At 43.8% G+C, this 18,022-nt stretch overlaps 1 protein-coding gene across 1 annotated transcript in view; it reads left to right on the top strand.

Annotated features, from left to right (window-relative positions):
- Positions 1-6,723: 6,723 nt before the first annotated feature.
- Positions 6,724-18,022, top strand: part of USF3 (upstream transcription factor family member 3) — a 31,845-nt gene continuing 20,546 nt past the window's right edge. The window contains exon 1 of the mRNA XM_086760732.1: positions 6,724-6,785. Within this exon, the coding sequence (XP_086616858.1) occupies positions 6,738-6,785 (48 nt within the window). The 5' untranslated portion in view covers positions 6,724-6,737. The remainder of the gene's footprint in view (positions 6,786-18,022) is intronic.

Here is an 18,022-nt window from a genome sequence, read left to right on the forward strand (position 1 = left end):
TGGGATTTGCAGTGAGGCAAGGGACGGCGCCCCTCATTGCAGATGATGTGGTCTTTGGTACTTGAGGGGTGACTGTACAAGCTGCTCCAGAATTTCTCCTCCTTCCCCAGAGGTGTCTAGTGTTTGTTGGAGTGCATCTTGACAGACCTGTGGTGGAAAACAGCTACCCTGTTTGTGGGGTTTGCACAAATTCAGTCTTGGGGATGGGCAGATCTCAACAACAAAAACCCCTCTGCATGGCCTGAGCACCTGTGTTTGCAGCACTCGGTGGTAGACTCTGGCTAGAAAGATGCAAACGGTTTCCTTGGTCAGAGGCAGCCTAGTTTTGACAAAGGTTATTTTTAGTACTGCTAGGACCTGCTTGTACTGGTATCTTGGCAGTTTCAGCATCTTTCTAGAAGGGGATGTATTGAAGCACAATTAGCTTGTCATATGCCAACATATTTTCCCTGGCCATCTCTAGACCAAACCAAGAGAAGTACATGGAGGGAGGGAGATAGTATTGTATTTGAGGATGTTTGTGCAGCACAGCTGTAACTCAGACCATAGCTGCCTCTGGTGCCAAGCAAAGTGCTCTTCATTCTTCTAGAACTAAGTGGTAAGTGTTTGGGTTGGGTAGATGGGTGTGGGGATATGAACTCTTAGGATTTGCTGTTGTCGTAGGCTTCCACAAATCAGTGTGTTTCACAGTTTTCCTTCAGGTTTAAAAGTACGAGTCTAATGTCTGAACTTACTTGGATTAATTTTTGTTTCTGTCTCTTTTTGCTTTGGGCTGCCATCATTCTATGAATGTATCCCTGAAAACAATTCTTAAAGCTCCTATTCCACAGCAAACCTGCCTGACTGTAACCTCCGGTAAAGTGTTTTGTAGGAGGTGGAAGAGAGAGTAACCACAAATCTAAGACTCCTTTTCCCAGGCTGTTAATCCTGGAAAACGGTTGTTGAATCTTGAATACAAGGTTTAATCTAAATCTCATAGAAAGCTGTGTTCCCTGTACATGGAGAAGGGCGAGTGAAAGTCAGTAGTTCTGAATGACAAACAGTTGTATTTTATTAGTATATCAGCCGTGGTGAGTGTGGGAGGAAAATGCTGTATCTTCGTGCTGTTACCCAGAGGCACTGAAATTGTGTGAAGTGTGGGCTTTCTGAAGAGAACTTCAGTTACTTTGTTGCTGCAGCAGGACCTCCTTTTAGCTTGAAAATAACAGCTTATGGACAATTAAATTTTTTAATAGTTGGGAGTTTCAGTGGAGGAAAAAAAAAACCACCAGCATTTCCTGTTCTGGATGAAGATCTAACAAGAAAAATGTATGCAACTAACAGCTTTAAAGTGTAAATTGTGTATATATGAGTTGTTCCTGAATCTCTGCAGCTGGTTTTGTCTTACATCGGTTGAAGTATGAAGATACTATGTACAAAAAGACACCTACTAGAGGAAACCATTGTACAGGGGAAGAATCATCATCTAGGGGAGGTATCCCTCATTTTTGGGAGGGGGAAGGCAGAGATTTTATTTTATGTATACAGCAACTGGCTGAGTTTACATGATACAGCTAATGGTTAAACCTGCCAACTAAATATGACATACTGTTACAACTGAAACAAACTTATGTGATATTTCGTTAATTCTTGATGGTGCCCTGTGCCTAGTAAAAATTTGATCCCTCAAATTGTTTTTTTTTCTCCCCCATGTTGTAATCCAGGGTCAGCTGCTATGCACAAAGTCTGTGTTTTGTAAAGTGTTTGCTGACTTGGATGTTTCTTTTCAATCTGCAACTGCTTCCTGATTAATTTGGCTAAGACCACCCCTGGTCTCTTGAGTTAAGATTTAGTGAGAGGTATGCTGTATGCAGTTTACAGATGCATTCACAATGTTACAAGTTAAGTTGCAGGGGGAGCAAATTATTTACAATAAGATGGTCCATTTTTATTCTATATCGTTGCCCTTGTACATCAGGAGCATGTTTTTGTTTTTCTCAAACTCTTTAGAAATACCGTTCAGAATAAACGTGCACTATTTGAGTTATGTCATTTATGACTTGTTTTGTGAATTTTTTGCAGTGCAGCTGTTTCCCTCTGAAATCAGATATAGAATATTCCTCAGATGCTTCAGAAATAGTGTAGCTCTGAAGATTTCTAACATGAATTGTGAGTTGGGCTGCTATGGTGAATGCCATGAGTGTCTGACAACTGAGGAAAGGGGGGTCTGTTTGTTTCTTTTCCCTGAAGTTATGAGCCTTTTCTCCGAAATCTTCCGCCTTGTGGGGAGGGAAGGAGAGGAAGAGGAACTGTCCTGGAATATTTTTGCATCAATTAGTGAGTGGACTTGAAACAAACAGACCAGGCATCGAGAACTCTGTGTTTTGGACATTATAGGCTAAATATTTCAAAGTATTCAAATTAATTGCTAGTTATTGCAAATCATAGAATGGTTAGGGTTGGAAGGGCCCTTCAAAGGTCTTCTAGTCCAACCCCCCTGCAAGGAGCAGGGACATGCCTGACTAGATCAGGTTGCTCAGAGCCTCATCCAGCCTGGCCTTGAACTTTTCCAGGGATGGGGCATCCACCACCTCTCTGGGCAACCTGTTCCAGTGCTCTACCACCCTCATTGTAAAAAAAAAAAAAAAAATTCCTAATATCTAATCTAAATCTACTCCCCTCTATTTTAAAACCATTACCCCTTGTCCTATCACAACAGGCCCTACTGACCAACCCCTTGTCCTATCACAACAGGCCCTACTGACCAGCCCCTCCCCATCTTTCCTGTAGGCCCCCTTGAGGTACTGGAAGACTGCTGTCAGGTCTCCCCGGAGCCTCCTCTTCTCCAGGCTGAACAGCCCCAACTCTCTCAGCCTGTCTTCACAGGAAAGGTGCTCCAGCCTTCTTATCATCCAGCCCTCTTAAATCTTGACAACAGTTCTTGAAGAACTATGATCTGTACCTGTAAAAGTAATTGCTCCCAAGATGCAGCAAGTACTCTTCAATACTGACCTTTCTCAGAAAGGTATTTAAAGTAAAACTCATCTCTCAACTATTCCAGTCCCTCCTGTTCAAGCCATTTTTTGTCTATAGTTTCTTTCTGCTTCTCTCCTGCTTTGGAGTGCTGTTTATGAAGTGAAAAAGTTGCACTGTGGTACAGTTTCTGGGGGGAAGAATGTTACTCCAAATATTCTGTACCATATTCTGTATTCTATTCATATAAATATTCTATCTGCTTATTTAAGTTCCTCTGGAAACTGCTTTATCGGTAGATGGAGTCACTGCATTCCTTATGACAGCATGAACAAGAAAGGCTCAGGCTCTGAGACTTGACTGTAGTCTGGAGCTGCTGATAGCAGCTGTCTTCCCTGACCTCTGCTGGAGGGCCTGGAAGGCACAGCTGGATACTAACTGCTACCTGGAGTGCAACCTTCATGGCTCCGGCCTCACCAAAAAGCTTTTGCTCTACTTAAACCACTGCCGCTGTTCTCCAAACCGCTCATCTTTTAGTGATCTCTGTCATGTTTCTTTCCTTCACCCTCATCACCCTCAGTCACCTCTCTAACAGCCTGCACAGTTTAGACAATTCAGTTACTCCTTTACAGGGGAACTGGCAGATACCCCTGATCGTTCATGCTGCCCTTTCCCAGAGCTTTGCTGATTCTACAGGCAGTTCCATTCCCCTCACTGTATTCAAGACTTGGGTATTTACAGGGTCATTGTAATAATTTATGGTGTACTATTATCTCTTAGTTTGCCTTTTTTTTTTTTTTTTTGTTACTGAGATGGTTAAAGAACAGTTACAATGCCAGGATCTAATAAATGAGTTGTAAGTCAAGTCATTCACTTCACGTGAAGAACTGATGGTTGTTGTTCCCCCCTCTGTTTACCTGTGCTGGATATAATTTGCTGTTACAGTACCCAGTTGCTCAACATTCAAAGGTTCACCTATCATTCCTCATTCCTACTAAGCTTGACTAACCTCCAGCAAATTTTCACCTCACTCTAATTCTTTTTTCAAAATACTCTTCAGGAGTATAGACCCCAGCACAAATCTTCTTTGCCTCCACTGTTCACCTCCCACTAGTGTGAAAACTGATCTTTTATTCCACACCCTGTGATTTCTGTCTTTTAATCAGCTCCGTGTCCCTGCAAGGACACTATCCTCTGATCCTGTAGTAGCTTAGATTACTTAAAAGATCTCTGTCCAAAAGCTCTTCTGTGAAGTCAGCTGAGTGTTGTAATCTGTTTCCGGCAATATTACTTTCCTTCCCATAGGAGTTCTCCAAACTTATTCAACTCATCTAGTCCAGATGCTTTATACGGGACACACGTTGCTCACTGTTGCCTTATGTCCTTTTGTCTTGCCCTCAAAGAGGCAACAGCTAAAGCAGATGATGCAAAGGTTACCCTGTCCCTCTTGTTTTATCCTGCCTTCTTTCCTCCTCAGTGCTTTAGTACTGTAAAACCATTGTTTTACTACCGTTTTGCCTAAAGGCTTTGTGGCAACACCATCTCAAGCTCTCTAGGTTGCTAAGTGGGTTGCCAGCTTTCTCTTTCACTCACTTGCACGTACAGGCCCATAGTCCACGAAACTCCTGCAGCTGGGGAAAGATGCACTGACCTGTCCTCTGATCGCCTTTCCATCAACTGCTGTGTTACATCATACAGACTTAGGCCATTACTGCTCACTAAATTATTAAATCTAAACCTACACTACAGCCAAGTATTATGCCTTCATTCAAAAAAGTTGTTCTTGGTTAAGACTATTCAAAGTAAAGCTGCAGAAACTCTTCCTTTTAACCTGTCACACTAACAGCGAATCAGCTCATCTAGTCAATGTAAAGCTTTTCTAAATATTTGTACAAAGATGGGGGGGGGGCAGGGGCGAGTTAAACTATCTTGCCATATAATTGCTAGTCTGTATTCCCTACCAGAAACAGGCTACTGATGTTCAGCAATTTCAAATATGATTTCACCAGTGGAGTTCTGCCAGCTCCGCTGGCTTTTTGCTACCGTATTTCAGACGTCTAACACTGTACTGGTAATCTGAAGATTTATGAGCTCAAACACTCCAAGGCACAACAGGGTAGCGGAAGGTAAAACTTGGGTTTTGCTGCTTTGGACAGAGGAAGCCTTTTTAGTGAAAATCTTCACTGAAAAAGCACACTGCCCTTTAAAACAAAACAAACGAGCAAGTAAAACAAACAAACAAACAAAACCACCAAACCCAAACAACAAAGTTTATATTGGAATAAATTAACATAGGTATTAGCATAGGTACTTCAGATTTCATGTGTCCTCCAGTTTGGTTGTATCATTTCAGAACTAAAAAATATGGAAAGTGAAAAAGTGCAATTATACTGTGAAGTTGCTATGTACAGTAACATCAGGATTTCTCTGCAAAAAAACAGCTTGGGCCTTAAATTTCTTCACAGCTGGCACATGGGTCTTCCACTTAATGTCAGCTGCAAGGTTATTTTGCAAGCAGCAGCAAATCCAAATGAAATGGTATTTTTTTTTAAGTGTAATTGCTACTCATTTCAAGCAGCAGAAGAGTTCTTGAACGCTGCTTCAGGAAAATTGTCCCTGCTCTGTCTTACGTAATATTTTAGGAAGGTATATGGATGCAAGATGCTTTCTGGGAAAAGGGCGCATACATTTTCCATAAAGCCTCAATGTCACAGCTCTGCCTTTTCAGGTTGTCTCGGAGAGCAGAGGCTTTGCTACTCCAGTATCACCTACGGGTGAGCAGAGACGTGATGTACTTGTGAAATACAGCTGCAAAGAGGTCAAGAAAGTAACTGTTACAGAAGCGGTGGAAGGAAATTAAATTTTTTTTTATTTATTTTTCTCCTCAATTCCTTTCCAGACCTCTGTTCGCAGGGCAGCAGGGCGGCGTTCCAATGTGCCAGTGTGATCGGCGAGGTCCGGTCCAGCTAAAACAGAGACTCAGCTTCCTTCGGGTGCCCCCCTGCACCCGAGCAGCGGGATTCCGCGCTCAGCCTTTACCAACAGCCACGGCGTGGAGTTTTCTTTTTACATTTCCTCCGACGGAAAAAAAAAAAAAAAAAAAAAATGTTTTAAATCCGAAAAGCCGGCGTGTAGGCACGGCTGCGTTGTACCTGCCAGCTCCGCAGGGTCCCGCCTGCTGTTCCGTCACCGAGCGGTACGGAGCTGCACCGGGGCCGCAGCCCTTCCCCTGCCAGCCCCTCCGGTGCCGCCGGCGGGTCAGGCTGCGGCCCCGGAGTGGTGAAAACGAGCGAGAGGGACTCCGAGGCGCGGACGGGCAGGCGGTGAGGGAGAGGCGGTTTAATCCGACGCTGAGGTAACGGCAGCGCGACAGGGAGCATCAATGCGGCCGCTTCCCCTTTAAGAACTTCCGCCCGCCTCTCGTCCCCTGTGCTCCCATTTTCGCTCTTCTAATTGGTCGGCTGTGCTGCCGTTCTCGAGCGGTTCCTGTTTCGGCCACCTTAACTTGTTGACGGTTCGCACGCCAGTCTCAGCCTCTCTGTCCTTCCATTGGGCCGCCCCGCCAATGTTTGTGGTGGCGATTGGCCCCTGCCGGCTCCGCCCCGCCCAGTTGCGGCGAGCAACGCCTTCCTCTTCCCTACCTCGTTGATTGGCTTTGAAGGCTCAACCCGTGCTCTCGGATTGGCTGCTGTCGGCCGCGCGTGTGAGCAGCAGGGTGGGCTGCGCGGGCGGGGATTGGCGTGGAGGCAGCGGCCGGGCGCTGACACGGGGTGCCCGCTCGGAGGATGGTCCCCGCGGTGGGGCTGCCGCCGCTCAGCCCGCCCAGCCCCGCTGTGAGTGCCGGGCGCTTACGCAGGGGTGGGCCCGCTGCCCGCGCTTGGAGCGGAGCCCTGGGAGCGGGGAGGAGGAGGAGGAGGAGGGGCGGGACGTGGAGCGGCCGCGGCAGCGGTGCCGGGGCTGAGGGGGCGCGGGCCGGGGCTGCCGGTGGCCGCGGCCCCTGCCCCCCCTTCCCCCCCCCCCCCCGCGGCGGCTGTTGCCGTGAGGAGGCGGTTGGCGAAGGGCGCCCCCGCGCGCGGGGCTTTGGCCCTGTCGCCGTGGCGACGGCGGGGCCGCGGGCCCTTCCCCCTCCAGCCCCCCCCCCCCCCGCCCCGGGAGCCGCCTCCGGCCTCCTCGCCCGCCGGTCCGGTCGCGGAGGGGGAAAAGGACGGGAGGCTGGGCTGGGCCGGGGGGCGCTCCCCGCCCCTTCTCGCACCGCCGTGGGGGCGGCCGGCGCCCCTTTGTCTGCCGGCGCCGCTCGGTGTGCCCAGGTGCGCCTGGCTCGGCCCGCGGGGGCCTCGGGCAGGGCTTGGGTAGGGGCTGCGGGAGCCGGGACGGGCCGGGGCGGTGCGGTCCCCTGCGGGGACGGGGCTGGAGAGCGCGGGCGGCCCTTTGAGTGCTTCTGTCGGTGCCGTGGCAGCGGCCGGGGTTTTGCCCCGGAGAAGTTTTGTTCGCTTCGGTGGTGAGGGTTGGCCGCCTCCCTGCCCGGCGTGGGTAAGGTCTGGAGGTGCTGGTGCGTGTAATCAGGGAAAGTGTAAGGATGAGGGCACCTGGGGTTTGGAGAGTGGGCTGTTCTTACCGTTTTGAAATCTTGATGGTCTGAGACGATTGACCATAAATCGGTGTGCGGAAAGTTAGCTTCGGAGAGAGCAAAACGTGGGCACTGTTTCTCAACCTTAATGTCTTTTCGGCGTAGTCTGGAATAGAGAATGCGTTGTGCATCACCTCTGTCTGCTCTTGTTGTGTGACATCTCAGCCTGGAAATGAGTCAGCTGCAGAGTACAGTGTAGATGTTCAGCTTTTTTATGTAGAATTCAGTCCCTGGAAACTAACTTTTCCTGTTGGATGTGTTTTCAGCTTGGTCTCCTAAGGAAAGAAGGCTTATGGACACTCTCTGTCTGTTCCTTCTCCACCTAGTAACTTTAGCTCTCTGGCCAATTTCAATCAAATTTGTCAGCAACAGGTCTTAAAGAGATTGAAGTCCTTAATTTCATGGAAATCAACAACTGACAGAATGGCAGAACATCACAAGTATTGTTCACATAGAGGGCAGGACACCTAGAATCCAGCTCCTTGTGGCAGCACAGGTGAGCTGAGTCCGTCTGCATACACGTGGCTGAATACAGCTGTAGCACACAATGCCATTTGTCCAGGGAAGTCTGCAGGGAAAAGGTGGAAGTCAGGAGAAGAAGGGAATAGTGATGATTCCAGTCACTGGCCATAACTACATGGCAAGTCATGTGTCTTTATTTTCACTTTTCACATAATAGCTTGGCCTTCTATTAGGCTCCATCCAGACACATGGCTATTAAATATTTTAAGCAAAGATAACTTAATGGTTGTACAGTTAAGCATTAGGAAGTCAGGTAATGTAATGGCTTGGTTGGGAAGCATGATTTAACTTTTTCGTATACAGTGCGTTGAGACAATCTTAATGATGTGATTACGTTACGTAGCACTTTAACAAACTCCAGGGTGTTCTTTGTCACTCCTCAGTTGTGTGCAGTAATCAGACAAATAGGAAGGAAGAAACTTCCTATGGGGAAATGGTTATTATTACAAGGGTTTGGAATTTTTTATTTTGACTTTCAATTAGTGGCATGATAATGATCCATAGGTACATTCTGGAGTGAAATAGATTTGACAACTGAAAATATATTTGTCACTGAATGGGAAATGAGCTTAGAAAATGCTTATGTGAACATGATTTTAAGGTGCATGTATTCAAAATAATGTATCAGGTCTGTGAAGCAATATGAGAACAGTTGCGAACTTGGAATTTGGATATTACTTATTCGCTTAGAGACTTACTTATTCCCTTAGGTTGTAGATACGTGGGAAGATTTTAACAGTAGGTGGAAGATGGTGGTGGATCCTGGAAAAATCTGACAGCTGCAAAGGGATAATTAGGATGGAAGTGCTTGATAGTGGCTTTGCTGCACAAGTAGTGTTCCCAAGAGCTGACCAGGGACAGGCTGAAGTGACTGTCACTCAAGCGGTGTTGTGATGTGTGCCTGGCACGTGCCAGCTGTGTACATCACGAACTCTGCATTTGTAGCTGCAGCTTAGTCGTAATCTGAAATTCCAAAGACATTTCTTGAACAAGAAGGCAAAAATTCAGTGAACATGTTCTGCTGACACCGCTGGCCAAGCTACTCCAGCTGCTTTTCACCTTGTCTCTTCTTGGGTGAATATAGAGGACGCTTCTGACTTTTTAAAGGGAGGAATTAAAGAACTACTCTTTGTGAGTTGTTTTTTTGTTGCTACTTTTTCCCCACGCATGCTGAAGTCATAAGAACACCTCCGATTTCCAGGTGTTGGAAGTACAGCAAATTAGGCTGCAAAGGGATTTGAAATAGTGCTCTATTCAAGTATCCTTTAATTTGCAAAGTGCATTGGCGTAAGGTGTGTGACCTTGTGACCAATCGTATCCAGCTCGGATGGGAATTAGTACAAAGTGTGAGTTGAAGTTGGATACTGTATAGGGTAGAAGAAAGAAGTAAACACATAGGGAAGTCAAGAGCTGGGACGTGCCAGATTTTATGAGAACCATTCAGTGGTTTAGTTTTTGTACAGTAGTGCTTGTGTTTTTGTAATAAGTGTTTGGATCCAATATGGTCTTAAAAATAACTGTGTAAATTACACGTGACTGGGAGGAGATATAAGTGGCGTAGCATTTGATATGAAGGGATTCTCGATGAATCATAGTTGTTTGCATAGTAAGAACTTGTGAAAAATGTCATGAAGTCTACGCCACTTTGAAGGATAGTGAGCAAGTGTCAGAGGACAGTGTTTCAGCTGAGACAGTTTTCAATGAAATAAGAATATTGAACATTGTCCCTGATTGTCAGAGTGCCAGTGGAGATGTGTGGCTAGCTGTGTGTACAAACCAAGTGTTTAAATGAAAATGGGTATGCAAAATGCGTGCATGCATAGCATCTGACAGTTTTAATGTTCCTAATAATTTCATAACGGGTCTGGCTGTCATTCTCGGGCTTCTGAAGAAGTGTTATACCTTGTCTCCAGCCTGCAGGACTGCTCACCCTTAGTATTGCTGGTGACTTATAACTTGTTTCCTGTGCTCGCGTTCTTCATCTCAGTCATGTTTGTGACTCCTTCATTCAAGTTGCCTCCCTCAGGAACATGTTTTCCTATTCTGAAGGGTATCAATCATAACATGAGTTGTGTGTGTGTTCTGGAAAGTTGAGTGAAAATGTCTCAGACTGAATGGTTGAGCAGAAGGGCTTCCTTTGTTTCAGATTGCGGTAAAACATGTAAAGGTCACAACTCCCCGATTAAGAAATGTGGTGCAGTGCCCAGTTTATATAATACTAACCTAACTTGCTGGTTAAAATATGATACCAGCTTTTACATGTGCGTATCATGTGTCCAAAGTGTACTTTGGTTTGACCTTACAAGTGTAGCACTGTTGTTATGCTCTGAGTAAGCACAAAAGTGATTCTGCTGTGTGCACAGGGTTGACAAATGATGTGTAAATTAAGTTTGTTTCCTGTACGAAAAGCTATGGCATTTGTTCTTTAAGGTGAATGAGTTACTTCTGCAACCATGACGTACGATAGCAATCTTTTACATCAGCCACGCCGTGTGCCATTGTGATTCAGATAAGAAGAAAGTAGCAGACTGTTAAAAATGTTTCATGCTTCCTGTTAACAAGTGCCTTTCTCACCCAGTTACCTGAACTTCTGTCAGGTTAATTGACTGAGATGAAGACTGTGAAATGAGATCAATGGTGTCTAAAATCACATCTCAATCATGCTGGTACTCTGATACCAAGAAGAGTTCTTTGTGGTCCATCCCTAGTGAGACTGGAATGATCAGAGTGTGGATCTATTAACTTTTAGATCTAAATGCAAGTTTCTCAGATCTTGGGATCTGGAAGTTATGGGTGTGGTGGGCAGTGCCATGAGAAAATTATTGAAAACATTGTTCTTTAGGCTGCTGACTGTCTTGAAATAAGTGCAAAGATATTCTGGAAATAGGAAAACTTAACTTTTTAGAGTTTTGTTTCTTCTTCAAGTAGCTGAAGTTTAAAGTGGAAAAAAAAATTGGCCGTTTGGGACATCTGCCTGCATCTGTAGTCTGTAATGAGTGGGTGGCTTATGGGGCTTAATTCATGACAATCTTCAACCTTGGAAGTTGGACTCTGCTTTGCCTTCATGCATCAGTGAAATGTTAGCTAGAAATTGAACACAGATCTTAGATTGTTTGGAAATTGCCTTTTGCTCTATGCTACAGTTCTTCTTACTCACTTGCTGCAATAATAAAATGGTGCTAGCCCAACACTGAGCAACTCCGAATCAGCAACAACATAAAGAACATAATTTCTTTTTTTCAGTATTGGAGGATCCATAATATTCAGAGATACTGTTTAAATATTATTTATCTATAGTTTAAATGCTTGATTCTTCTACGTCTCTCACTTGTTGTAAATTTTGAGACTTCAGGTGTAATTGGAGAAGTTTAACTAGTTTTGACACCGTATTGGGTCGTAGTTCCACAAACATTAAGCCAGCACTGCCGCTGTCAGAAGGAATCTTGTACCAACATAAGCAGTTTCAGTGTACTTGTTTGGGAATGGGAGTGTCTTTGCAGTCCTTTAGCAGAGTAGATTTTAAGTTGAAGTAATATTCTCTTCTGGCTTTCTGTGTAAGTGCCAGTGAAGCGTGGAAGAGGCTACATCTCTCAGCATTCTTCTGGAGCAGATAGGAAAATGAGGAAAAGTAACCATCTTACAGGTTTTCCTACTGCTGCTGTAAGGACAATTTGCTAACTAAGGAAAGTTAGGTGGCGAATTTAGCATATGTTACAGTGTAACTCATTGACTCTGTTAGCATTTAGATTCTGATAAAATAATTAATACAAGCAAAAAATATTATTTTGCAATGCATCAGGTTTCAACTGTAGTTTGCCTTTCAGAACTCTGTGTAACTTACATCTCAATGAGTTGGATTTAAAGCGAGCTGAACGGTCAGGCCCAGAAGGTGGTGATCAGCAGTGTAAAGTCTATTCGGAGGCCAGTGACTAGTGGTGTATTCCAGGTGTCAATACTGCGTGCAGTCTTGTTGAACATCTTCATTAATTACCTGGGTGACAGGTACTGGGTGTACCTTCAGCAGGTTTGCTGATGACACCAAACTGGGAGGAGTGGCTGATACATCAGAGGGTCATGCTGCCATCCAGAGGGACCTCAACTGGCTGGAGAAATGGGCTGACAGGAACCTCATGAAATTCAGCAAGGGGAGATGTGAAGTCCTGCACCTGGGGATGAACAACTCCAGGCACCAGCACATGCTGGTGGCTACCCAGCTGGAAAGCAGCTTGGCAGAAAAGGACCTGGGAGTTCTGATTGACAGCAGGCTGAACATGAGCCAGCAGTGTGCCCTTGCCACAAAGAAGGCGAATGGCATCCTGGGCTGCATTAGGTAAAGTCAGGCGATCCTTCCCCTCAGTACTGGTGAGAAGCCCTGTGTCCAGTTCTGGGCTCTCCAGTACAAGAGAGACATGCACATACTGGAGAGAGTCCAATCAAGGGCCACAAAGATGGTTAAGGGACTGGAGCATCTCTCATCTGAGGAAAGGCTGAAAGAGCTGAAGCTGTTCTGCCTGGACAAGAGGAGGCTCAGGGGGGATCTCATCAAGATATTTAAATACCTGAAGGGAGGGTACAAAGAGGATAGAAACAGGTTCTTTTCAGTTATGCCCAGTGACAGGACAAGAGATAATGGACACAAACAGGAATGCAGGAGGCTCCATGTGAACATCAGGAAACACTTTTTTTACTGTGAGGATGCCGGAGCCCTGGCTCCATTGTTGGAGATATTCAAAAGCCATCTGGACGTGGTCTTGGGCAACTGGCTTTAGGTGGCCCTGCTTAAGCAGGGGAAGGTTGGACCAGATGACCGCCAGAGGTCCCCTCCAACCTCACCCACTCCGTGATTCTGTAGTACCCTAACCTACTTCAGAACTTAAGAAACTCAGAAGAGTGCATAAAACTGAAAAAGTCAATGTTTATAGTGCTGCAGTCACATCTTGCCTACGTGACCATTGTCTGTCATCGCTGTCTTGAGTTAAAACTGCAGCAGTTACCATTTGTATCCAAACTATTAAAAAATGGTGATAACTTCTATTTGGTGTGCTATTCACCTCTATTCAGTTAGCATGCATGCACTCCACACTTCTGAGTTGCAATTTCCTTGCTCTGCGATACTAGCTGGGGGCTGCAGGCTCTGCCTTTGAGCTTCTAACCAGTTGTGCACCTAACACTTGCACATCCTTTCTTCTTTCTTGCTCTCTTGGTGGCTCAAGTTTCAAACTTCTGTTGGAAGCAGCTGGTGGGTACTTAACTGGTGTCTGTGCGCATTTAAATTAAAGTAGGGGAGAGCTGAGAGCTTCTTGTGTTTGTTTTTGTTTAAGTCTGTGAGCAAAAGTGATGCACATTTTCAACAGCTGATCATTTTGATTATTAAGTATTGGCTTTATCTGACCCAGTGGCATCTGTTGAGGTCATATTTTACACCTGCTGTAGTTGGCAAGTTGTAGAGAATCCCACCTGTAAATTGGCGCAAGGTTTTACGGTCCATCTTACTCACTTTGCTTGTGGTTTTTCTGTTTTACTCTGGGCAGGGATGGGAAGACTGTGTTTCTTAGCTTGGAAAAATTAACTGTTTGAGGTATCCCTTGCTAAGGGACACAATGGAGAGCTCTCACTTCTAGTTTAACTTCAAAATATTCTTGCAAAGTCAGTCTTGGATGGCAGTAGAGAGGTGATTTCAGACAGTTATATAAGAAGGAAATGGAGGTAGAGCATTTTAATTTTAAGGAATTATTTTCTAATAAAGTAAAGCTTGCAGGATCATATTGTCAGCCTGTCCCTTCCCTTTGTCCATTCCTTTCAAAACTCTGCAAAGTAATAACTTGGAAATCTGTGTTTAGTTTCTACTCTATTGTCTGCTAAATTTCTACAGTAGTCTTAATTTGCTTTTTCTAGTGCTTTCAGAACTACTTATTTACTCCTGAATAGCTCATGTACAGTAATTCCCCTAAGCTACATAAATAGTTCCTAAGGTGCTGGAATTAATGAATCCAGGTTTCCTATGGGTTTGCATCTAGTGGTTCCATTTTCTGGTGCCTAACATACGCTGATGCTGCTTTTAAATTTCCTCTTTGAAAGTGGTTGTTATGAAAGCGTGCCTACTTTCCCTGGTCACGAATATCTTTAGTTTGGACCTCTCTGTTAAATTTGACTGAAATAGTTTGCAGCTTTATCCCTGCCAGTAATATTCAAAACTATCTGTCAAACATCCAGATTACAAGATGAGTTCTTTATTCCTGGAACTGAGGTGATTGCCCAGTGGACCCACTTCATATAGAAAAAACTTTGAGCGGTAAAGGCATGAAATAGCATTGAGGTTATAAAAGAGAATGAGCTCTCTTCCATTTGCTGAAGCCTTTTGTGGGGAGTCTGGCATGAAACTTATGTTGCAAAGTTGTAGGGTTTTCGTTTGGTTTTGTTGGGTTTGGGGACAGAGTGTGTGTAATAGTGAAAGCACCACTCCTGGAATAATGTGCTGGCCTTTTCTGGGGGACGTGGCAATACACTGTCTGGACAGCTGCTTTGGAAGCACTATCATACAGTTGCCAGTTTCCACAATTCTGAAAGCTGAAGGCAGGTTTCATTAACTGATTATTGTAAAGTCCATGGGAGAGTAAGTTTGATCAGCTATACATTAAAACTGAAAAAATGTTTTATGGTACCTTCTACCTTGGCCATTTTTGCCTTTAGCCCCGTGAAGATTCATAGGGAAATCCTTTACTCTGGAAGGTCAATGTTTGTAACCAGATCTCAGGACAGATTTCTTCTTCATGTTGTAAAGGATCTTTGTAATTAAGACCCATACAGTATTGCTTCCTGTGTCATGAACCCTTGACACGTTCTTAATTTGTATCAGATTTCTGAACCCCCAAGCCTGTAAAATATTCAAGAACTTTACTGTGTAATCCTTTGTATTTAATGACTTACATCTGAAAAGATTGATTTTTTAAAAAAATGACACATCAGCTCTCTGGATACCCTGCACGTTTGAGTTCTAGGATATTTTGCACTGCTTGTTAGTTAGGGACCTCAAGAGAGAGCAGCAAGTTAGTTTACTGTGTCTCGTGTAGCTATCAGCAAATCACTTGATAGCTCCTCAAGACCTTACTTAGTTTTATAAACAAACCACGTGAGGATCTTTTGTAGTTGCAGAACAAAAAAGAGCTCAGGTTAGAACAAAAAAAAATGAAGTAGAGAGTAGTATTCTGGCTATATCATTGTGGCCAAAATGAAAATTTTTATGTTTTGATTCTAAATTAGTTATCAAGCCCTGTGACAAAGTACTGTTCTTTGAATAGAGATTTCATTTGGAGATAGGGTCACATCAGAAAGCACAGTTAGACTGGCTCTTGCTGAAGCTGTAGCTTCTACCTTGGTCCAGTTGGTCTTTGGTGTTTCAATACAGCTTTCATAGGTGGATTGGCTTCCTCAGTTATAAATAATTCATCTTGGTCCCAGTAGTATTCAGACACTATGATGCAAAAAAGCACATTCAGCTTTTTTCAGGAAAAAGAAATCATTTGTTCTTTAGGCAGCGTGCTGCCAGTGAGATCTGGCTCACCATCTGATGCTCTTGCACCAGAGCAGGAGCACAGTCAGCCTCAGCCACGGTACAGGCAATGTTTGTCATCTAATACAGGTAGCTTAACCCACGTAGAGATGATGAGCTGTTACAGGAGGAAGTTGTCAGCAATGCGCTTTGTATCCACTTAGCTTTCACCGTCAGAAAAGACTTTTTGAATTCTTTGTCAAGCATAGAGTAACGAGATATCGATCTTCTATTTTAAAGTAATTTTCTATTTTGAAGTGTACCACAGATCGTTGGGCACTGAAAACCAGGGAAATGAGCGCTGTCTTGTGACTTAGGGACGTTCCTCTTACTTTCTCACTTCCTTCGTAAAATTGGTATGTGGTAATTGTGAATCTTAACAAAATATGTAAAGACCATGGGAATCATGAGGATTTCCCTGGTCATTGCTAAAGAAAAGAGTGACGTTCCCCTTACTTTGATCTGAAGTAGCTGAGGACACTTTAGGGTGACAGCTCTGGTCTTTGCGATTCTGTCTTGTGCACTAATTATATAATTACAGCTCTTCACCTACCAATGCCTGCTTCCATGTAACAATTCATCCAGACTACAGGAGAGAGTTTGCCTAGGCATTTTCCTTTACTAGCACGGTGTACCACTTCAGTCTGTTTGTAGTACCAAGATCGTCCACACAATGCGTGGGGGTGGCAGCAGCTCACATCTGGAAGCAAAATGTCCAGAGATAGCTCTCCTTAAATACTATTCAGAACATCATCAGCAAGTAAGAGACCTGGTTCAGTGGACATGATCGCTCTCTGCTCCTCCTCTAAGGTTTAAAAATAAATGAGGCCATACTAACCTAGGAAGACTTGAAGCACAACAATGGTAGAGCATGAAGAATAAACATGAGAGATGGCTCTTTAGGTGATTAATAGGGAAGTTTCTGTTTTTTTTTTTTTTCTGAAGTTTCTTAGGCAGATCTGGTCAGGATTTATCCAAATAACCCTACAACTATGCTGTCCTGAAACTGCATGTTAGTAAATGATCACGAGCAATTATGTCTTTAATATTATGACAATTATAAACGAAAACAAAAATTAATGTAAATATGAGAGAATATCACTTGAATACTAACACTACTACTTCCTCCAATGTTGTTAGGAAAAAAAAAAGAAGTTTTCCTTCTAGTTCTCTTGCATTTTCTTATATAATAGCCTTACTGAAACTTTATTGCTTTAAATCAGCAGGAAGAAAAATACCTATGTATTTGAGTTTAGATAGTACAAACAAAAGAGGTAATGAAAAAATTCTAAAAGCAGTGAAGTTTTTTTCCATCCGTTGTTATTTGCAGACACCTTAAAAACCACGTAGGTTGTGTAACAAGTTTTAGCTTATTGACATTGTGGGTTTTTTTTTTTTCTTAGCTTTTGCAGAAACTCTGGGAACAGTTTGGTTGCTCTAGGAAACTGTCAGCTGGTTTGCATCAGGAATGTGTATTCTGTGGAAAGTCGAGATAGCTCTCTCCTGCCCTTCAATCCCTCATACATCTTCCTCAGCTAAAGGTGCTGCATGTTGTGACCAGTCTGACACTGGCTCGTCAGCCAGCACATACATGCTATGCAGCTGGTCACAGACCCAAGGAGTATCCAGTCGCTTACCTGCAGCGTCAGCACTGACCTCACTCTTCCTTCTGTGCTTAATTTCAGCTTTTTACAAATATCTGGGAACTTAGTATCTTTGAGAGGTTTCATTTAGGTCGATCGATGCACCCAGCCGTTGTTGTGAGTGGGTGGATGGAGAGGCACTGTCCACTGTTTCTTCAGAAACCAAACTGAAAGATATCAAAGGGATTTTTACTCTTACCAGGAAAAACAGCCTTTTTCAATTTCCTGTACAGTAGTCTTAACGGGTTATTTTTATAGGCAAAAGTAGTTGGTATACGTAGTAAACAATCACAAAGGTAAGGTTTCGAGTTTAATTTCCTGTGATCATTTTATTAGGTAAATGCAAAATTAGAACAGAAGAAAAGACAATAAGTCACGGGTTGTTTGTTTGGTTTTGGTTTTTTTTTTATTTCAAGGGCACCTTGTTTGTGATTAAAAGCTTGGATTAAGTCCCTGGTTGAAGCTTGCCTGGTTTTTAAACATGCATGGAAGATTGGAAAAGAGAGCTCCAGCAGTCACTCAAATGAAGAAGACATTGTCTTGCAGGAAAAGAAATAGCATTTGAGTAGTTATTGTCCATGCCTTGGAATTGATCTTGGCTGTAAGTCATGGCTAAGTACATGAGATGTACAAAACTAGTAAGAACTGTGAGACTGTAGGAATGTGACAGTGTAAGCTTGCTGAAGTATTTTAAGAGGAAGAAAAATTTGTACTGTTGATAGTTTTACA

Source organism: Chlamydotis macqueenii, chromosome 1 (assembly GCF_036417535.1).
Source record: "Chlamydotis macqueenii isolate bChlMac1 chromosome 1, bChlMac1.mat, whole genome shotgun sequence".
NCBI classification, from domain to species: Eukaryota; Metazoa; Chordata; class Aves; order Otidiformes; family Otididae; genus Chlamydotis; species Chlamydotis macqueenii.